Source organism: Benincasa hispida, chromosome 3 (genome assembly GCF_027475165.1).
Source record: "Benincasa hispida cultivar pf3 chromosome 3, pf3_genome.v1.1, whole genome shotgun sequence".
NCBI lineage: Eukaryota > Viridiplantae > Streptophyta > Magnoliopsida > Cucurbitales > Cucurbitaceae > Benincasa > Benincasa hispida.
In genome coordinates this window covers 51,882,049-51,905,425 of record NC_143480.1, presented here as the reverse complement: position 1 = coordinate 51,905,425, position 23,377 = coordinate 51,882,049, and the positions used below count along the sequence as shown (strand labels likewise).

Genomic DNA, 23,377 nt, shown 5'->3' with positions numbered 1-23,377 from the left:
CTTGCAAAATAGAAAATTATTACAGACTGAGTCGTGGGGCTTGCTCTCTTTAAGACGTTTCGTGGCTCTGCTCCTTGTGCAAGCAGTTCAATAATAGTCACATCGTCCCCAGGATAAAATGGCCACATTGTCCCCAGGATAAAATAGCTCAAATAAAATTATCTTAAACGAAACTATACTGGAACGGGTCAAAAAACTCACACCTCTCAAAGACTGGTATGTTGGGGTTGATGTCCTAAACCTCATAAGGTCCTATAGTTTGTAATTGCATTGTACAAACATTTTATTTATTTAAGCAAATATAAGATGTTTTATTTGACACTTAGTAGCATTAAACTCATAAACCAATAAACTAACATCCAAGGTTATCTTCTGTAGCTTAAACATGTATGTAGAGACATATAGATGGATCATGTTTAAGTGATAACCTAAATGATCTATAGTAGATAGATAAGGTTGGATACCTTATCCTGATGACACTACTAGTATGACGCGCTTTGTAGATGTTACAATTGTTGTAAAGTGCTATAAATGAAATGATTCTAATCATTCATGTAGAGATATGTGAGCGGGGATATTCTATACAAAGGAGATTGTACAAGACCGGACCACGAAATGACTAGTCTCATTATATAACGTCGTTCATGATAGAAACTTACATTTCATTGGGAAAACCATAGTGAAGGAACTCTAATTACAAATGACCTATGAGTGGAAGCGAATCGTCAAAACTTCATTGTGAAAGAACACATACATTTACAGTCATACTAAACCAATTATGCATTAAATCATAAATTACAGCATGATTCTTGAAATAAATACAAAGATTAGAGAGACAATACCTTTGAAGAACACTTTCTTCAAGTATATCCCTCGATCAGTCACAAACGCAACGAGCAAGAACTCGATCTCCCTCGAACACCAGCAAGTATAAACGCGATCCTTGAACAACCGGACACAACCACAAGTTATTTTGGTATTCTCGGTATGAGAATCCGGGAATGGTTGGCTCTGGCTTATTTTGGTTGGAGGGAAGATTTAGAATAGAGGAGGAGACGATTGAGTAAACGATGAACTATCATGTAGAAGATGAAAGTCTATCGCATAAACTAGACACTCGACCATGTAGTCTCTCAAGCTATCACTTGGTAAACTTGATGCTATCGTGTAGTCACTAGATAGTTAATAATGTAAGTTGTATTTCGTAGTAAATTAGAAAACAACTTTTTCATCTCTATTCCACTCTGCCATAAAAACCGTGTAACCACCCACTAAGGTTTGTTATTGACAAAAAGAAATTTAATTATCAAATAATTATTCAATTATAAATAAATACAATAATGAATTTATCATATTATATTTATAACCTATAGTTTTAATATTGCATCATATACAATATATAAACCATAGTTCTTTTTCTATTTTATTGCATTTAATAGAAATCATATTTATATTAAATTTAATACCTATGAATCTTATTCATAGAAATCATATTTGAATCATATTCAGATATTAGTTCCTCCAATCATACAATAATGTATCAAATACATTATATTAATTATATCATATATAATCAAATTCCCTCTTATTAATTTGAACATTTCAAATTAACTCAAAAACTGATTCTCAACTTGAATCCATTGAGCTACCAAGGGGACCTTATAGAACTATAGCTTGAAGCTCCAACGGTACGTGAATAACTGACTAAACTCTTTAATCACATTATTCACCATCCATTAATTGTCGAGTACTCCAATAAAGACCGACAATTGCACTCTTTGCACCACAGATATATTTCTGTGTCCATTGGATATAACCACTCAACAGTACGATGACCCTTCATAAATCGCTCGTAAGTACAGTTTGAACAATCTACCGTTTTACCCTTGTAGTTATATCTAACTCCTTAAGTATCACTGATTCCTTTAATGAATAATAGATCATAGCCCCACTATGACTAAGCCCTTCTCGAGCCAAGAGAAGGTGTGGCGTCACATTGTTCAAGCCCCAGAATCAACCCTTAAGGGAGCAATTTATCTACTTACCCCTACTTCGGGGAAGGAGTGAATTCCATCTTGTGTAGCTAAGTTCCCAGCTCCCCAATCATACGAATCCCCAAAGTGGTAGGCTTGTTGAGTCGGCGATCTGGCTACTCTCACCTATGCAAATCAAAGGACCGCCCTCATAGACAAGAGTTCACAACTCACTCAGGATTAAGGTCATGTTACCTATGGTCATCATAGTGAAATGAAAGTCTCAATCGTTATATAACGAGACTAAACATTTCATGGTCCGGTCTTATGCAAACTCCTTTATATAGAATATTCTCGTTCGCATGTCTAATACACGAATGATCAGGATCAGATTATTTGTATCATTTTACAACATTTGTAACACCTACAAAGCGAGCCATACTCGTAGTGTCACCAGGATAAGGTATCCCTCTTTATCCATATACTACAGACCATTTAGGTTATCACTTAAAACACGATAAACTTGTATGTCTCCACATACATGTTTAAGTTACAATGATAACCATGGATCTTAGTTTATTGGTTTGTGGTTAATGCAACTAAAATATCAAATATTTCATAGACTGGAGTGAATAATGTATTATAAATCACACAATATTTGTTCATGCAAGTGTTTACAAACTACATGATCCTACGAGATTTAGGGCATCAACCCTAATACATAGGAGACATGACTTAAATCCTGAGTAAGTTATGAACTTCTGCTTGTGAAGGCGGTCTTTTGATTTGTATGGGTGAGAGTGGCTAGATCACCGACTCAGCAAGCCTACCATTTTGAGGATTCGTCTGATTTGGGAGTTGGAAACATAACTACACAAGACGGAATTCACTCCTTCCCCGAGGTAGAGGTAAATAGATAAATTGCTCTCTTAAGAGCTGATTCTGAGCTTGAACAATGTGGCGCCACACCCTATCTTGGCCGGAGAGGGGTTTAGTCATAGTTGGATTATGATTTATTGTTCATTAGAGGGATCAGTGGTACTTAAAGAGTTAGATGTAACTATAAGGGCAAAACGATAATTTTGGCCCAGCTATACTTACGAGCAATTTGTGAAGGGTTATCACGTTGTTAATTGGTTATATCCAATGGACACAGGAATATATCTATAGTGCGAAGAGTACAGTTGTCGGTCTTTAATGGAGTGTCCGAAAATTAATGGACGTTGAGTAAAATAATTATTAATTAAAGAGTTTAATTAATTATTCAAGTACATTGAAGCTTCAAGCTCAGGTCCGTGAGGTTCCTTCTGTAGCTCAATAAGGGTTTATTAGAATCAATTTTGGATTAATTTGAATTGTTCAAATTAATTGAGAGAATTAATTGGATGAATCTGAGCTCATTTTATAAGTCTTGCTTGTGAGAAAAGCTGGAGCATAGACTTATGTAGCCATCCATTCTAAGTTGTGGTCTAGGGAGTGAAATTGTTAGAGCATTGGAGAATTCAGAGTAATGATTGCAGTAAGAGCAACCGTATGGACTACTATAGTGAGTCCAGTGACTACATCAGTTGATACATCTACCTTGTGTAATACAGAGCTGGTTGCCATTGGTCCGACTAGCCTACAACAGAGGACCACTTCTCGAGGCCATTACTTGACTCAACTACCATCCATGTACGATCCATACTAAAATTGGTCGTGACCTACGAGAGGTCGTGAGGCTGACACAAACAGTAATAAAAATACTAAAACTGGAGTTAATAATTTTCAACTAATTGAAAAAATCGATAAGAAAGATTTTTTTTATCTCACAATTAATCAAGATCAAGAAAGTAACCCATCCAACAATAAAAAACACATCCATCTTGACAAGAAATTATCTATATGATAAGATATGTATCACAAGCACAAGGGTTATAACTCAGTTGGTAAAGCCCAAGGATAAGAAGAAAGGAAAAGCTGCCGAGCAACCGATCGAATCGATTTCATCCGACAAAGAAATGATCTCCGCACTTCGTCATGGGATGAGGGGCAACTAGAATCCCGACGCTCTTTCTTCTCCTCCCGAGTCAATTCTGACTTATAGCAGGCTGACGAGCACCAAGGAGGGCGAAAGCTGTTTCAGTATTTGCTACAATCAGAAAAAAAAGGGAAATCCCGGCGGGACCCTTGTTCACCGTTACTGGGAGCAAGTTACCTTACTTAAGTAATTGGTATTTGAGAAAGGTTTGGAACCCCGAGTAGCTATGCTCGTCACAGTAAACATATGATGAGCCCAAACAAGAAATCCAAGAACACCTATACCAATCATGGCATAAACCATGCCTAGATACCTCCTCTACACCTGCGTCTGGTTGAGAAGGGGAAAAGCCCAGGGAACAGGACAGTGACTCTTCTATTACATTACGGAGGAGTCAATTCTCGTAATGATCGATCCATTTCCTATCGTAGTGCCCGAAGCGCTTGCTTAGCAACTACAGTAGAGGGAATCAATGATTTTTATTCCACCGAGTTGAAGCTAGCAACATGTCGATTTACAGGAGTATTTCTGTAAGCTCTTTTGCCAAGGTTTCCACGAATATTAATGATTGAATCTTCCAGAAAGAGACTCCCCCAGCTATGCTTACGAATTGACTAGCGGTTTCCAAGTCAAATAGTTGGACTACCATAAAAGAACCTTGATTGATTCCCATTGTACTCGCCTACTATACTGAAACTCTTGGATCCAATGATATAATTACTATAATGTATTTGATACATTATAATATAAAATTTATTTGAGAGGAAATAAATATTTGAATATGATTCAAATATTAATTATATGAATTGGATTCATATAATGGATTTATATTAAATATCGTTGTTGAGAGAATTAAATTATAGGTTATATTGTATTGGATACAATATTAAACTATAGGTTATATGTTTATATTATATATAAAGTGGTTATTATATAAATATGTATTAATGTTTTTATTAAAATTAGTTTTATTTCTAAAAAATAATTTTGGGAGGGAGTTGGTGGGAATAGGTTGGTTGAATTTTGTTTCCCTCATCTTCTTCCTCCTTTGGGTTTTTACAGAAGGGTTCTATAAAAAGTTAACCTCATCGGATCTCTCAACTCTCTAATCATCTCTAATTCTTTTCCTCACCAAAAAGTCAAGCCCACAAAACTTCTGGATTCTCATCCTAGAGAATACAGAAGACTCCTTTTGGTGGTGGCCATTTGGGTCAAATTAAGGTTTCGACTTCGTGGTCCTTTGGCAGAGAGGACATGAAGAAACGTTCTTCAATGGTAAGTTTTTCATCTCCCTATCATTATTCCTTTCTCTTATTTGTTTTTCTAGCATGTTGTTTTTATTATTAAAAGCATATCGTTTCTATTTCTTCTATAAACTTGTGACTTTTGTAAAATTTGGGATTTAGGTCTGATCTCGTTTCTGCTCAAGGACCTTCAATAGTTCCTTCATAGTATGCTCGAAAAACTAAACACATAAAAAAAGAAGAAGGAATCAAAAGAGAAAATGAAAATGAGACTGTGAAATTTCTTTTTATTTGTATGAAACTGATGAAAAGCTCGCACCTTTTATAGGCCTCGAAAGCCAATGATGGCTCAAAACGAACGAGACGAAGAGTACGTGCAACCTCTGAACGTGTAAGAGGTGTGCGCGTGAAGATTGATTCTTTTTTTAATATATATATATATATATATATATATATATATATAAAGAAATAAAGAAATAATAATAAACTTTATTATTATAAAATAAAAATTCCACAAACACTCACCTTGATTGAATGGTAACGTGTACATGTGGAATGTCCATCATACCCACATTTGTGGGCTCCTTACACCCTCTAAAACATTGAGTACCTCTTAAGGTTCATACCAATAGGTCAAGGTAGGAGTTTATAAAGGAGATTCCACTTTGTAATCTTAGCAATGTGAGATTCTCAAAAGACCTTATTTTTCATTTAAAAGTTAAATTTTTACTAACATGTTGCAATTTTATGCTCTAGATTTGAGTTTTCTTTCAATTTGGCCCTTAGATTTTAAGATTTTACGTTTTTAACCTTTATTTTTTTTTTTAATTAATGATTGAAAGTAAGTATTGCAATTGTAACATTTTGAAATTTAGATAAGTATTGCAATTGTAACATTTTGAAATTTAGAGATTAAATTGAAATCAAAATCAAAACTTAAAAACTAAATGTATAATATTTTGAAATCTATAGATCAAATAGAAATTAAACCAAAAATCTAGAGATTTTTTTTCCTTTTTTAGATTTTTCAGTTTAAAAACTGTACGAGAATTTGAAATTTTGATCCTAAAGAAGTATTATATACAAACTATCTTTGAACTATGGTACAATCTTGTTTAAAATTAAATAAGTGAAAGGATTATCTACGAGTTAGAAATTAGAATGAATAACAAATGAACATAGGTAAGAAAAAGAGAAATTATGGTGGGTAGCAATTTGAATATGTTATTTTGTAGGTGTGTCACTCATATTTAATGTTTTGCAAATATGGCAAAAACATCAAATCTGGTTTTGTAATTATTTTTTATTACATGTTTTTCCTAAACAATTAATTGATAGAGAGAGAAAAGTGGCAGCAGGCAATCGGTGACTGGACGTGCGGTGGTCGACAGAGGCAAGCAGTGGGAGATGGAGCGATGGTCGACGACAAATGGTGTGAAATTGGTGAAAGAGAGATGTTGGAGAAAAGAAAGATAGAGAGAGAGAAAACAACGACCGACAATCGACAATCAGTGACTAGACGTGTAGAGGTTGACAAAGGTAAATGATGGGGAGATGGAGAGGTGGTCGACAGCAAATGGTGTGGAGTAGTGTTCGTTGTTTGAAGAGAGACGTGGGGGGAAGGGCCTGCTGCTTTCGAAGAAGAAGTTCAAGTCTGTGTTTTTTTTTTTTCAAAAAGAAAAAAAAATCTTAGTGTATCACTTTAATTCAAGTGTAAGTGTACTAGTGTATCAAGGGTTATCAAGTGTATCAAGGAGTATTAGGTATATCAGTTGTATTAAGTGTAGCAGGTGTATCAAATGTATCAAGTGTGTATTGAGTGTATCAGGTGCATTCATATATTTTTTACATTTTCGATTTTAAATCTTAGATTGGGCTTTTTTTTTATTTACTATTTCTACAAAACTAAAAAATTTGGGCTATGGGTCTAATATTAAAAATTTATTTTACCTATTTTTTAACTAGCCTAAGAAAAAAAAAGTTGGTTGGCGTGAGACATTAATAAGAAAACTTTGTGGATGTCAATTTACTATTGAACCACACCTTGGATGGTAAGAAATTCTTGGTATCTTAGCATGAGGAGAAGTTTTCCCCACGCTCCAATTAACATAGGTTTTTTCCCTAAAGTTGAGGGGAAAATCCATTTTTGTATTTTTTTTTAAATTTTTTTAAAAAAATCAAAATACATTTAATTAAGAGGGATTTTCAAAAAAAATTTTTAAAAAATAAGGGAAATTATTTACACAAAATAAAATTTTTTTTTTTTTTTTTTATAAAAACTGATAAAAATCTATTACTGATAGAAGTTTATCATTGATACTATGTGATAGATATGGATAGAAATCTATCAATATTTATCAGTATTTTTTTTTTTATTATTTCCATAAATATTTTGACATTTTTTCTATTTGTGAAATTTTTTTTGTTAATTAATTGATTGAAATATTATTTTAATCTTGAACTTTTAAATATTTAATTTTAATCCTTGTACTTTCTATAAATCTTCAAATTATAGTTAGATTATTGTTTTCCTTAAAGAAAAAAACCTCTATTACAATCTTTTTTATTAATTGTAAAAATATATTTGCATAGTATTTTTCTAGCATACAAATTATGATTGAGGCGAAATACACTTTACATACTTGAGGCTTGATGTCGGTGTCTATTTGGTCCCTAAAATTTTAAAATAAATACTTTTATCATATGAAGTTTCAGATCTAGATAATTGTTATGCTCATTTACATTAATTGATTAATAGTAAACTAACGTGGCTGTTAAATCTGTAACTAGATCTGCTGATTTAGCAAAAAGTAGTAATAATACTATTTAAATTGTCCGATTTGATTCTCTTATCCTCCATCTTCTCCTTCATTTCTTTATCTTTCTCATCTTTAATTTGTTGACACATTTCCTTCATTTCAATTTTCACCCTTTAATGAATCATACCATTGTCGAAAATACCTACTTTCATCTTCATCATTGTTGCTAAAACGCTCAAAATATATAGATCAAAATGGTACTTTAGCTAATTAAGTGTTCATCTCAAAGTTAACATTCTTGGGAACGTGAATATTTTTACATTAAAATGTGAGGGGCTATTATCATTCAATCTATCAATCTTCTCTCATAAACCCTTCTATTTCTTATGGAGGGTTCGTTTGAAGTGAATTTGTTTAGTGACAATTACAAAATTTGACAAAGAAAAAAGAAACAACTATTTCAAATTTTGGTTAGTGTGTAGTGGATTGAAAAATATAAGCATAAAGAAGCTCATTCCAAACATCAGGCACACCAGGAAGGCACCAATGGATACAATCTGCATAAGAACTTGGATTTGAAATTTGGTCTTCCTTCAATGGCTCCCATTGCTTCCTATAAATTGATGGGTGAGCTTCTTTTCTATATTCTGAAAGTTGTGTAATGTTAATCATTTGTACATTCAATCCTCTTGTTTTCAAGTCATTTAGTACATTCTCCACTATCTTCATCATCTTTGGATCTGTCCCATCTCCTTTGTACCCAACTTTTGTAATTTGCTCTGTTTCACCATAACAATTTTCACCTTTGGCTCTACCCCATTCCTCTCCCCTACACAATTTACAAACAACTTCTTTAATTCGATGAAACTATGAGGAAAAAAAAAAGATGTCTAATAGTTGACAAAATTCAATGATACCAAAGGAGTGATGTTCGGGGTAAGAAATGAAGTTGTGATGTCATGGGACCCACAGTGTAAGAATTCAGAGATTTTTGTACATATGACTCATTTTCAATCCCTAAATAATTAATGATCCACCCTACAAATGTATGAAATCTAACATTCTGCTTAAGTCAAATTGCACTACCGCGTTTTATACAGTATCACATTAAGGATGATCACATCTATCATAAGCCCCAACGCGATAGCTATGTCTATTGTGATCTTCATTTTTCTCACATTTTGCTAAGCTTTCGACATGGATATTTTGGTGGAGTGGAGGAAAATGAAGATTGCAATATGGTCATCGCTTTAAGGCTACGATAGATTTAGTCATCCCTAATGGGATACTGTATAAGACGCAGTAGTGCACTTTGATGTAAGCAAAATATCAGATTCCATACATTTGTGGAGAGGCGAGTCATTAATCAATACGCCACCTGTGAAAGGGTCATTAGTACAAAAATCTCAAGTTAATAAGACATGAGATTTATGTTTTTTTAGTCATGTGGTCTATGAACTCTTTGAAAGAAATAATAAGTCTAGTCTAAACTTCAACTCGTTGGACCAAATACTCCCAACAGATAACATGTTTGTAAGTGACTTATGGTTAAAATCACTTTTATCATTTTCAAAATCAATTTTTTATGGTATAAAAATTGTGTGTTTTGAGTATCTTTGAAAATGATAAAAGTGATGTTAATCATACCTATCATGATAACAGAGATTATGGAAGGGAAAAAACATACCTATCGTGAATGGGTGACATGCTCATGAAGAACAATTGGGTGTTGTTTGGATCTATATTAACTTCCAACCAATCTGACCAAGTCTTTAAAGCCATCTCATATCCTCGTCTCATCTTCACTAATTTTAAGCTACTTGTTTCTTCATCTTCAAACGATCCAAACCTGAAAAATATATATATAAATATAACTTTTTATACTCTATATTTTACACGTTTACCCCCTTTTTTTACCAGGCTTTGACAAACATGTAAATTGATGGAATTTATTGTGAAAGGGGGTATAAAATGGCATTTGGTCATGGGACATTTTGAATATCCTAGTTATACGATGACATGTTCATAATTTATTGGGGAAATTTGAAATTGGAGTGTTTGCTATTTGGTAGAAGTAGAATGGGAAGGGAAGTTTGAGGCCCAATGGGCCACTTACAGGGCTTTAATCCTGGGCCTTCTCCACCAAAGATAAGTGTTGAAAATGAGTATGTGGGCCTCGGCCCAATGCCTTGCATGCTTCTCGATGGCTTTTACTCTCACAATCCGATCTGGCAATCTATGGTTGACTGGATCATCCGAATTTGACTCCACCATCAGTGGGGACCAGTAAAACTCAATTGTCGCATTGTATTCCTTTTATTTACACCAAAAAAATATATATATAATTCTCCATTTTTAGCTTATAATAATATAAAGCAAATATTCTTTTAATTAACTAAAACAAAACTCAAATTTGGAGTTTTTTTTTTCCCTTTTAGAAAAATAAAACATTCCAGAGTATAATCAGGCTATATCCCCAGGAATGATGTGTTTAGGATACATTTTCAAATATTTAATTTAATTTAAAAAATAAGTCATTTTGAAGAAAAAAATTGAAATGTTTGACGACCACTCAAAATAGTTTTTCAAGTATATTTTAATTTTTTTATAAAAATGTTTAAATAAAAATGAGTTTTTTGAAAAACATTTTTTTTCTTAAATCAATCCAAATGGGTTCGAAGTATACTGACAAGAGTTGGTTAATCACTAAAATGAATAATAGCTAGATTTTTTTTATTGTCCCGAGATCTTAGATATAATTTTCATTTGGTTCTTAAATTTTAAAATGTTACACTCTTACTCCTAAATTTTGACTTTAAATTCTATTAGGTTCCTAGGTTTCAAAATGTTACATCTTTGTCCTGTTTTATTTCATTTGACCTTTAAATTTCAAAAATTTTAACTTTGATTGTTTTCTAAATACACTTTCATTGTTAATATCTATTAATTAAAGGTTAATTGAAAACTAAACCTACCAAAAAGGGTTTTTTTTCCCTAAAAGCTATCATGACCTTGGTCCACATCATTTGTAATAAGTAAATATGATAAGTTAATAAATAAAAAAAACGACAGCTTTGATAGAAAAATTGGAATTCAGTAACTCAATTGAAAAAGTGAGTTAAATTATCATTTTTTCCATATTTAATACAATAAGTGAGAATATATGTCAATTAAGTCATGTTTACTTTAACGGTTAAACCACCATTTTATTTCTTATATATTAATAGTTTGAGCTTCCTTTAAAAAGTTGGTAACTATAATTTTAAAACCTTTTTTTTTAAGTAATACAGTTAGTATTTATTTTGTATTTATTTTGAACTTGGTGGCTTGGTTGAGAAAGAAGAAAGAAAGGGAAGATTTAGATATTTTAAATATTTTAAGGTGTCTTTAGTTGGTGATCCAAATAAATGATTCAAAAATGTATTAATATTTCCATTAATGTGTGTTTGGTAGTATAATTTAAAATCTGAAAAATATGTAAACATTATTCTCGAATTTTAACTTTCTGGTACCAGAATCCAAATACAATATGGATAATATTTTTTTTAAAAAAAAAACTCAACCAATTTTAATTTATGGAATTCATTTGAATTGGTAAATTTAGAAACAAGAATGTCAATTTGGATAAAATGCCAAAAAAATCCTTAGTAGACTCACCAATTTTTCACACAAACCCACTTCTTCTCAATCTTTCTTAAATTTCTACCATCTAATGAAAAAATTCTAATACTAATGTAATACATATCATTTTCAAAATAATGAATAAAGTATCATTGGATAAAGTATCCTAGTACCAATATATTTCATGTTTTTAACATCGTCATGAGAGAGATGGATCGATATTTCTATGATATTATAAAACACTTATAAAACTTAAAAAAAATAAGTAACAAAATGTCAACTAATATAAATATATTATAAATTAAAAAAAAAAAAAAGTTGCTAACTTGTTTTAAAACCTAATTTGATTTTTTTAATGATATTTTTTAAAAAAATATTCATCAATATTTTTCTTGGTTTTTACATAAAATTTAGACCTCAACATTTTTGTCTACATTGACATATAAAATATTGTCTATATAATCAAACCAAATCAAAATTAAGCTCAATTTATAGTTACAAATGGCATGTTTAGAAGTGATTTTGAAAAAAAAATTAAAATCACTTTGGTCGTTTTTAAAATCTTTATAAACCATATTTTAAATCAAAATTTTGATGGTATTAAATTTGCATAAAGGTGTGATTTTAGAATAATTTTATGATAAAGAATCCTTTCCAAACCTGCCCTAAAACGATAGATTATTCAAAACAAAATTAGCAATAAAAATAAACCCATTAAAAGAAAGGAAATCAAAGAGAAGAAAGAAATGAAGTCTCACAGTGGCCTTGAAGATTATCAAGGAGCCATCGCTCTGCATGGACTGCAGAGACGGCGGAATAACAGAGCCGACGAGGCAAACCATCGAAACCCACTGCCCACGATTCAACGAATCTCCCACAAACACCATCCTCTTATTCCTCAACCTCTGCAGCAGCGCTGTTGCATTAAACCTCGGAAGCTCACATTCTTCCGGCTGCCACCGCCAGTTCCGATACCCCAAATCCCTTCTCCCAAATTTCTCACACGCCAACTGATCCGACATGAAAACGCACTCGCTCTCCTTATAAAGCGGATAAGACTCATTGTCAAAAACCCACTTCCCAGTAAACAAGTCGCATCCGCCACCGCCACCGCCATAGCCGCCGGCTCTGTAATTTTCTGAAACTTGTGCTCTGTTTTGCGTCAAATAAACGGCGGTGACGAGGAGGAGGGCGGTTAGAACGGCGAGGGAAGTTCGGAAGGTGGTTCGGATTGGGACTGCCCAAGTGGGATTTGGATTTGGGGTTAATTGGGATTTTCTTGCCGATTTAGTTTGTGAATTAGAAGCCATAGCCATTGAGATGCTCTGTTCTCGAGTATATTGGGTTTTTAAGGTTGATGATGTTTGGGTTTTTGTGGTTGGTGAGAAATGGGTATCAAGGGAATTTGCTTTCCAGATAGGAATCTTGGAGTAGAATTTATATTTATAATGGGTTTGTTTGTTTGTTTGTTTGTTTTTAGAAAGCAAAAAATTAGATGGAAATGGATAGTCTTTCACTTCACAGTTGGGTGTCTCTATTTTTAAATTTTGGGTCTGTTAGTATAATGGATAATATATTAACTATTTTCTCTATGGGTATGTTTATGAAGGAGGAGTAGGAACTAGGAAACCTTTATTAGAATTTATGTTTAAACTATAAGTGTCGTTATTGAGGTTTAATTTATGAGTTTGGTTGATCAACTTTTTAAATATGTATGTCCATGAATATGATTAAAATGAAGACTTCAACCTTCATAAATGTATCCAAATAAAATATAATTGAGGGTTTAAAATGATACAAGGTTTAAATTGATATTCATAAAGTTCAGAGTCTAAATTGATACAAATATTAGTTTGGGATTTAAATTAATATACCTCTCAAAGTTCAAGGTTTAAATTGATACAATTATTATTTCAGAATTTAAATTGATATAAACTCTAAAATTCAAGGGTATAAATTAATAATTTTTTGAATAAATAAATAAAATAAAATAAATTACTAATTGATGTAACTCTACGTGGTTTGAATCTTCACTCCTGTATTTGAGATGTTTCTTTGTTTTAGAAAGTTTTGAATGTCTAATTCTACCGCATATTAAAGCCCAATTTTATGTGTTCCACTTCGACCTTGGCCTGACAAAATAGTTAATGGGATATGACCCATATATGCTCCAACCCAAAGCATTGCCCTAGAAACAAAATGGATCTACAAAGAGATGTTTGGTTTCACACCGAGGTTGAGGGTGACTTGATAAAGAGAATTATAAGATAATTAGTACGTATTTGTTTAGTTATTAATTTAGATTAATTAGTGTTTAATTAGTATTTTAGAATTAGTTAGTTAACTAATCTTATCTTCTTGTAAGGCTATTATAGTCAATTTGGGTTTGTAGTAGAAAGCTTTTGGTTATCATTTGAATATAGAATTTTGTTTCTCTTGGAGAGTGCTTTCTCACTTAGGGATGAGCTTCCCTTGTTTGGTCATGGATTTAGCCTAATACTTTTCTATTGCATCACGACCCTAGCCAAACATGAAATCAGGCACGCCATCAGTTCGTCTACCCCTAGTAGGTTATATAATTATCCTAAAGTAATTCTGCAACCCTAATGGAACAACTTAGGTCAATCACCTCTCTTATAAATAGTAAAAGAGGTAACTTGAATCTTATTCTCAAACTCTCCAATTTCTAGACTCTTTCACTCTCTCGCTTAAGCATTGGAGACTCTTTCACTCTCTCACTTAAGCATCAGAGTGTGGCAAACATCATATTGATGTGTGCAAGTTTCTTTCTGGCAAACATCATATTGATGTGTGCAAGTTTATTTCTTTTAGCAAATCACGTTATTCTGGATAGAACAAATTTACTGTTAGTGTCTGTCATGTAAAGGTTGGATATATTTCCCATCCATATTTTAACATCAACAAGTATCTCCTATAATTTGTTGTACATCGAAATAATATTTTGATTTACATCCTTTAAGTTCTTAGTTTTATAATAATATTTAATGTTTCATTTGTTTATCTTATATAGTTGCGTATATAAAGTTAAAAATGGATTAAAAGTAGATCTTAACAGTTTTTTTATTTTGGCGAAACAAATTGAGATTAAATCGGTAAAATTTACTTCTAAAAATACGTTCATTTTAAAACTGTTTTAAAAATCATTTTCATTTCAGCTTTTAGATACTCGACGGTTTTTAAATAATTTTGAATTTTATTCTTTAAAATTAAGATTTATTTCACATGTTCATTTCTTTCTGAACCTAATCAAATTTATATTTTAAAACAATTATACCATATTAATGTTTTTAAATAAAGTTATTTCACTGATTTAAAATTTAATTTAAAGCAAACAAAATATATCATTCTAAATAATTATTTAAAATTATATAATTATAAAAAGTTTTTGTAATAAGTCTATTTTAGCTATTGTAACTAGAAGAAGATAATTTAGTATATATTTACAAAATACTAGTTTACTTCATTCCACAACTGATTTTTTTAAAAAACACAGTTGCCAATAAAATCATAAACAAGTTAAATTCATGTTTGTTATATAGTTTAAACATTTTACTCAATTCTCACCCATCATATTTTCTTCTTGAAATAAGTTTTACCCTTCTAAAATTGTAGTTTTGTTTTAGCTCTCTTCTTTTTTCTTTTTCTTTTTATATATAATTATATTTGGAATATAGTTAATTATTTAATTCATAAGTGTTAGAGTTCGTGTGATTGGCAATATTTGTATAAGTGTATAAGATTTTATGAGATTTGTCGATATTCTACAAAAATGTTGATTATATTTCGTTTTATTTGCCCATTTCCTTCCTTCTTCATATGTGACTGTCTTGGAAAGTAAGGTTGTTCGTCCATCTATCCGTTGTGCATATTTAAAGGTCATTAGCCTTTTGGAGTTCTGTTTTGTTTGATATGAAGCTCATGATTGAAAAACAATTGTAGTGTGTATTCGGTCAACATTACAGAGTATAGATAGAGTTGAGTTTCTTGAAGACATACTTTGTGTTCCTCATATCGAGGGTAACAAGATCTATTTGAGAAGGGATTCTCAAGCTTAGGGGGAGCCTAAATCATTTGAACAAAGGGGACTTTGTTCTTAAAAGGAAAGATACAATACAAGTGAGAAAGAGTCTCATGACTTGAGGGGAGCTCAAGTCATATAGAGAGGGAGTCTCGATCTTAGGGGGAGCCTAAGATACCGTGAGAAGGAGTCTCACTCCTAGGGAGAACCTAGGTTATTATTGAGTGATAAAGTTGTACGAGAGTCAATGTAATTATGCATCTATTATAGATAAGTACTATTTTGTAATTGTCTATCATTGATATTAGTGAAATTATCTTTCCTGGGCACACTGTCCCACAGACATCCGTGATTTACACCGAATTAGGTTATCAATCTTTGGCATTATTTTACTTATTATGCATATTTGATAATTGTTCTATGGAATGCTGAAACATTATCCATAACATCCATAACTTGCAGTAGATATCTCCTTACTTTTTTTTTTCAATAAGCAAATCTACTTATACTTTTGTTAGTGGTTTGTAACTATTTTCACTCAATTTCAATTAAACTCAGCTAAAATATATTAAAAAATGTAGTACTAACACAACACCAACTCCTTCTATTCATTATTTGACACGTCATTAAATGATTTATTAATTTAATAATTATTTATTTCGTGGATCCTACGTAATTCTTAAATATCACTATTGTAGCAAGTAATGAATGGAGATAATACGAAAAAGTTTTCATACTACCATAATACTAAAAATTTTCTCACAATGTATATCTCCATAAAACTCTCTCTCTAATATACCACCAAAGCAGCAAGAGAAGCTATCACGGAATTCTTTCTAAATAAGCCAAAGGAAGATGGTTATATGAAAAATCACTTAAATTTTAATGAAAATTTGATACAATCTATTCGATTCTGATGTTTCTCTTTAATTTACATTAATTCTTATATTTAAAGAATATATCATTCACGTGTCAAAATTATGCATTAATCATTTTAAATTGAAATTCTAATGGAGGTCTAAATTGATTAATTCACTTATAAAATTTTAGGAATAAAATTGATATAATTATTAATTAAAGTTTTAATTCATTTTCACAACCCAAAATTTAGAATATAGATTGATATTTTTTTTAATATATATGAGTATATATGTTGCTGAAAAAATGTGAACAAGAAAAGTAAAGTCGTGGAAATTAAATAGTAAATGAAGATGTTGTTATAATTATAATTAAATATCCAAATGGGGAAGAAGATGGGGGATGGGTACAGCCTGCCAAATTTAGGAATATGTTTTTATTCTATTTTCTGTTTTCATTTCTCAAACTGATAGCAAAGTTTTTGTGAAATGTTTTTGAAGTTTCTTTGCGACAAATAATTAATCTTCCTTTTATCATTTTCTTCTTATTACAAAATCCTTTTTATATATATATAAATTAGTGATTTGCATCCCTAATTTATTCGACTAAATTACAAGTTTAGTTTATATTTTTTTAAAAAAAATTGTATCTATTAACGTCTCTTTGAACTTTAAAAGAATGTTTTAGTAGGTTCTTCACTTTAATTTTGTGTATAACAAATCTTTGACAAATTCAAAATTAAAAAATTGATTGATCTATTATATATGAAATTGATTTTTTCGCTAATGAAACTCTAAATCTTTGTGAATAAAAGAATGTTGGTTAACGATATATTGACCACAAAATTGATAATATAGAAATTTATTGGTTATTGAACAAAATATTAAATCTTTAAATATTTATTAGACACTTTTAAAACTTATCTTTAAATACATATTTGAAAGTTTAAAAGCCACGTTGGAGATTAAAATTTATAATTTAACCAATTTAATATCAACTTCATATATTACTTAAAAGTGGATTTTTCATTTTTTTAAATAATAAAATAAAAATAATCTACATACCTACACATACTTAAATTCTTAAAAAGAAAATACGTATTAGTGAATAGTATTTTCGAAATGGCCTAAATACTCCTAAAATTAGAGGTTAAATTCACCATCTAAATTGATTTACTAAAGTTTAAAATTTTAATTTATACTATTGTTAGTTTAAGATGGTAATGAATATAATTTCAGAGTTATATAAATTGACATTTACTCTTAACCCTCTCTTTCTTTCTTCTTTGTAAATAGTTTAATTTCGTGGCGGGGTGAACTCTTCCATCAAATGGAAGCAATTCTAGGTCACCTCGTCTCGAGGAACCTACCTTGATATCAAGCAACCAGGTCGTGGTCGACGCATTATAGAATAAGGGAAAAAGACAACTACGTATATATATTATTAGTTTAAGATTTTAATGGATACAATTTCAGAGTTAGGATATAAATTGACATTTATATTAATTAAACAAAACTCATCCTATTAAAATAAAACTATTTTGATGGATTTATTTTTTAAAATAATATTTTATATTTATTATTTTCAGATTTATATATTGAATCAAATTCAAATGCATTCAAAGAATTTTGTCTAGATTCATCTTCCAAGCTTTTGATTTATTTTATATTTTAATTATTCAATCATTCAAATATAAGTTTGAAATTTGTATTTGGGATTTAGATTAGGGTTTGTGATTGGACCTTCCTTACTCCATCTAGATGTACCAAATTTTGATATGTATCCCTTCCACTTCTTCTCTTTTCTTGACATGCATTTAATTTAGCAACAATTAAGAGACCCTTACTTTTTAACCATCATGTATATTTTCATAATCATAATATTTTTTTTTAGTACAAATAGTAAAAAAAATTGGCAACTATAAATTGTTATGAAGATTTTCATACTTAAAACAAACAAAAAACTGTATATTAGGGGATTTTTTTTTGCTTATTTTTTTTTCTAATCAAACGATATACGGGTGAGGAATCAAAACCTCTGCCAATTTGATTGAGAGGAAACATACGATATAATTATGTAGGTTATGTTGGAAAAAACCTCTCACTTCTAAGAAAATAAGAGAGAAATTAAAAGAAAATAATAAATAGTGATAACAAAAGAATTTATGTGAAAAACATCCAACTAGTGGTGTACATGGATTGGGTCGGGAGGATTTTTTGGATCAACTTAAAAATTTGGGTTGGTCGGATTGGCTACTCGAATGCCCGAATAGATTCTCCAACCCAACCTAACATAAACCCTTAAAATTCGGGTTGGGTTGGGTTGATGATTTTTTTTTTTTTTTTTATTAACTTAAATTGCTTAAATTTGTGTACAACATATACTAATAACTAAAATTCATAAAACTCAAATGTTGAATATCAAAATCTAAAATATCTATTACAAACTTCATACACACATCATAAAAATATATATGAATTATAATATTTATAAGTTATCATATATATATATACATTAGAAATTCGGGTTGGATTGGATCAACCCGGATTTTTAAAAGTGTAACCCGGACCCAACCCGACCCAAAAAACATAAAAAATTCAAACTAACCGAAATCACAATTCAAACTAACTCAACCCCATCCTTATAATTTGGGTTTGATAATTCAAGTTGTTCCGATTGTCGGGTCATTTGAACACTTCTACTTCCAACTTGAAGAAAAACCACGAACCAGAAAAAAAATCCATTATATGAGAAATTGTTGCAATCACACAAAATAATTCTGTCTCCCACCCCAATTACAATAGCATTCTCTAAAAAACTTTGGACTACTCACACAATCTCACTCTCAAACTAGAGAATACAAAATGAATTTAATTAGAGTTAGCACACTAAGCTTAAAATATTTCTAACTAGAACTACTTAAAATTTATAGTGATAAGAGTCCATCACTTTCTTCAGTTTTATCAATGTGAAACAAAATGTACTTCTAATATTTTGTCAAAAACTCAACCGAGTGAACCAAACGATTTCATTTCTATTTGATTGAAGATAGGGGAGATATTAAGTTTAGTTTTGGTCAAAGTCCAAAAGCCAAATAAGAAAAGCCTCGTGCAACATGGCAGAGAGAGATGGGTGAACCATCAATTAAGTTACTTGAAAAAGGAAAAAGAAAATGCAAAATTGCATTTTGTTTGCATAAATTATAGTTCTCAAAATTCACATTAATTTTTAATCCCAATAATCTATATTATTATTATTATTAAATGTGAGAATAAGAAATTTAAAAAATTACTCTAAAAATTAATTACATCCTTAAATTTTGAAATTTTTTTTTAACAATAACATGACCATTATGATTGACAATGTCAATTAAATGAATAAATAATGTGTTTATGTAGAAACATTGCTTAAAAAAATTACAAGAAATAAGATAGTTGACAAAATAGAATGATATGGTTTATAAAATTGAATTTGATATATTAGATCAAGTATCATATGTACCAATTTTAAATAAATTGTTAGAATATTTTTTCAAAAAACAATTCTTTTTCTTTTTCCAAATATTAAAAAAAAAAAAAGTGGGGAAAAGAGAAAAACATGAGGGATCATTAAAAGCTGCCCCCTTCTCAACTTGCACACCAACTTGCAGAAGGGGCAGTCTTATTCAAAACACATCAACAATTCTTTAGAGAGAAAAATATGCAACTTGCAAAAAAAAAAACCCAATCTTTTTTAAACTAAAAATAAAATAAAAATTTAGAAAAAAGCTAATTGGATTAAAAAATAAAAAATAAAAGCCAAGTTGCAAGTTGGCAAAAATAATAGCTTATTCAAATTTTCTCTCTCTCTTGTTTATTTCTTATTTACTTTTTTCTTTTTCTTTTCCTTTTTTTTCCCTTTGTGTATAATTCTTTCAACAACTCTCTCCATTCCATTTTGTACCAAAGAAAAATTTCTTCTAGGTTGTACTAAACCTAACACATTATCCTAGCTAATTTTTCCATCCACTAATTAAACAACTTCAGTTCATTATTTCATCATTAAATTAAAATTTTACACTATATTCATTTGGTCATTTATGATGCACCCCCCAAAAAAACAATGAGACAAAAAAAAAGTTTGATAATTAAATTTTATTGGTGTATAGTAATGGAGTTGTTAGTTGTTTGAAATAATTATAATATTTTTTTTTACTTTTATCGTATCCTCTAATTTTATAGATTTTTTTTTTCTTCGCGATCTATATTCGGTTTTAAGTAGGGATACATGTCACATCGATCCATACAAGGTAGATGCTAGGATCGAATCTTTTAAAGATTTTTCTTATATTTTTACTTTTTTTGTTTTTTTTTTAATTTTGTTGCTTCGAAAAAGTAATGATTTTTATTTCACTTAAGTATACTAAACCATACAAATTAGTTGAGGTTGTGTATATTCAAGAGCGATCTAGTTTTATATATAAACTCAAATAATTAATTTTATCTTGTATAAAATATTTATTCACCTTCCAATTCACAAATAACTTTAATAACTTCATCTAATAAAAATGATATAGAAAAAAAAAACAAAAACAAAAAATAATGATGTGTAGCATATTATTTTATCATTCTAAAACATATTGTTTAGATTTATTAATTGAGCCTATGGGATTTTGTTTTGGATAACAAATTGATTTCACTATAAACATCGATTACAATGGTAAACTTAAATTTGTAATACACACTGAGAATTTGAAGCTTAGTAATTTTAATTTTATCTAAATAGAATTCTAGATATGTGATATTCTAGTTGTACAAGTCAATTTCAATCCATCTAAAAATATATCCGATTATGTAACACATCGCTATATTTACTATATCCATAATTATCACTAGCTCTTTTACAGACTCAACAATGGTGATTAAATTCCTCTGCAACTTTGAACTATAGCCTTTTGTTCATCAAAATTTGTTGAGTCAACAACTCCATTGGCACCATTGTTTTCACAAAATATTCATACAATGCAATCATATGGATGTTTTTACTACATTTTTTAATCAAATAGATTATTTTGATATCAAATTTAACTCGAAAAAAGTATAGTCTCTAAAATCACGTTACACACTAATCTAAATATTCTCTTCTGAATCTCATTTCGTACATGGATTTATAAGAACCTAACACATTTGACCTATTAGTATGTTTATAGGTTGATCGTTACAACTTCGGATATATATTTGAAATTAAAACTAAAAATAAATTTTAAAATGGATAGCATTTTTCAACATTATTTTTAAAAATTAAAATTCTCAATTGAGAAGGAGAAACAAAAAAAAATTGATTCATAATACATGTAATTAATTACTTGATACAATATAAAACTCAACATTATTTATAAAATCAGCGTCAAACAAAAAACGACTTCACAGATTCTACCCCCTCCAAAAAGAAAAGAAAAAACGATTTAAAAACGCTCACGGCGGCGCCGCTCGGCTCCGGCGGGTGAGGTTCTCGGCGATCTGAGTCAGTGACTGAAGGTTGCATCGGACGATGGTGTCGACGAACACACACGTGTCTTCCTCGGTGTTCCCGGGCGGAATATCGACGACGTACGATTCGACAACGACGGTGCCGTCGCCGGTTGGGTGGAGGGTCGTAATGGACCGGTAGTTAGTGAGTCGGTGTTCGCCGCCGACGACACTGAAGCTAATAATATGGCGTTCGTCGTCGAGAATCTCTAGCCGCTCGGTGCTGTTGGCAGCCGGAAGGCCGGAAATGACGCGAACTTCACGGAGACTGCCGACGTTGCCGTCACCGACGATGACGTTGCAGCTCTTGACGAAGTGTTTGTACGCTTGCGGGTTGTCGAAGCGGCGGACGACGGACCACACGGTGGAGACCGGGGCGTCGATCTCTTGAACGACGGCAGAACAGCACTGGTTCAAGGCCACAGCGTGGTTGTGGTAACGCGCCACCGCGTCAGGAACCGTGGTAGCGCGTGATAGAATCGGGCGCTTGAAAAACTCGGGCACGGCGGCGGGGTGGGTTATGCGGTGAGAGGCGGCGGAGGATTTAGGGGGATTAGGAGGCATTTTCCGAAAAAGGATGATTGGGTTTTGTTTTTTCCTCCACCGGTGGCGGATTTGTATAGCGATGAAATCGGAGTCGGCGGCGATGGCAGTTTTTCAAAGTTTTTTTTCTTTGCAATTTGGATTTTCGGTGAGAGAAACCGGAAGCAGTTTATGTGAAGTTCATGTGAGGGCAGGAGGCCAACTTGATCAACGAAATGACCTAAATACCCTTATATTTTCTTTGTTTGAATTTTCTTTGTCGCTCATGATAATTATATTTTAATTTAATTTCAATTATCACAAAACTTTATTTATTTATTTATTTTTGTTCAAACAAACTTTATTTATTTATATATATCGATCAAATTATAACTTTAGTTCTATCAATTATTAAATTTATGTCAAATAAATATAGAAGACGTTTAAGTTTATGTCTACTAGCTTTATAAACTTTACAAAGCATCTAACAAATTTATGGTTTTTTTTTTTTTCTAAGAATAAACTTTCACTTTTGTATAATAAGTAAGTCACTTATTTTTCAATTTGTCTAATAATTTTTTTATATTTATTAAAATTTAGGAATCTATTTAATAAGAATTAAAAAATCAATTTGTTGTCTTAAACACAAAGTTCAATTTTATGCCTTATAGATTTGTTAAAAAAACATTTATGGATGGAATTTTTTTACACAAAATTGTAAGTCCAACATATGTTATTATTATTATTTATAAAAAAAGGGACCGATTGTGTAATTAAGCAAATGTATATATGTATAAAGTTTTGACAATATTATTTCCTTTTTTTTTGGGTTTA

The 23,377-nt window shown here is 30.9% G+C and overlaps 2 protein-coding genes across 2 annotated transcripts; both read right to left on the bottom strand.

The window, feature by feature from the left end:
* Positions 1-8,237: 8,237 nt before the first annotated feature.
* On the bottom strand, positions 8,238-13,028 carry TBL34 (TRICHOME BIREFRINGENCE-LIKE 34). The gene is made up of 4 exons (XM_039025503.2): positions 12,376-13,028; positions 10,113-10,309; positions 9,684-9,845; positions 8,238-8,825 (listed from the first exon to the last, which is right to left on the bottom strand). The coding sequence occupies exons 1-4, from the start codon at positions 12,931-12,933 to the stop codon at positions 8,468-8,470; spliced, it is 1,275 nt and encodes a 424-aa protein (XP_038881431.1). The 5' UTR covers positions 12,934-13,028; the 3' UTR covers positions 8,238-8,467.
* Positions 13,029-21,770: 8,742 nt separating this feature from the next.
* PYL4 (PYR1-like 4) lies at positions 21,771-22,877 on the bottom strand. The gene has a single exon (XM_039026797.2). The coding sequence runs from the start codon at positions 22,583-22,585 to the stop codon at positions 21,968-21,970; it is 618 nt and encodes a 205-aa protein (XP_038882725.1). The 5' UTR covers positions 22,586-22,877; the 3' UTR covers positions 21,771-21,967.
* Between the last annotated feature and the right edge of the window lie 500 nt (positions 22,878-23,377).

Coding starts and splice junctions, on each gene's coding strand:
- TBL34 (XM_039025503.2), bottom strand. CDS start 12,933: ATGGCTATGGCTTCTAATTCACAAACTAAATCGGCAAGAAAATCCCAA. Junction 10,310..12,375: donor TGATAATCTTCAAGGCCACT/GTGAGACTTCAT, acceptor TGTAAATAAAAG/GAATACAATGCGACAATTGA. Junction 8,826..9,683: donor ATGTCACCCATTCACGATAG/GTATGTTTTTTC, acceptor TAAATTGTGTAG/GGGAGAGGAATGGGGTAGAG.
- PYL4 (XM_039026797.2), bottom strand. CDS start 22,585: ATGCCTCCTAATCCCCCTAAATCCTCCGCCGCCTCTCACCGCATAACC.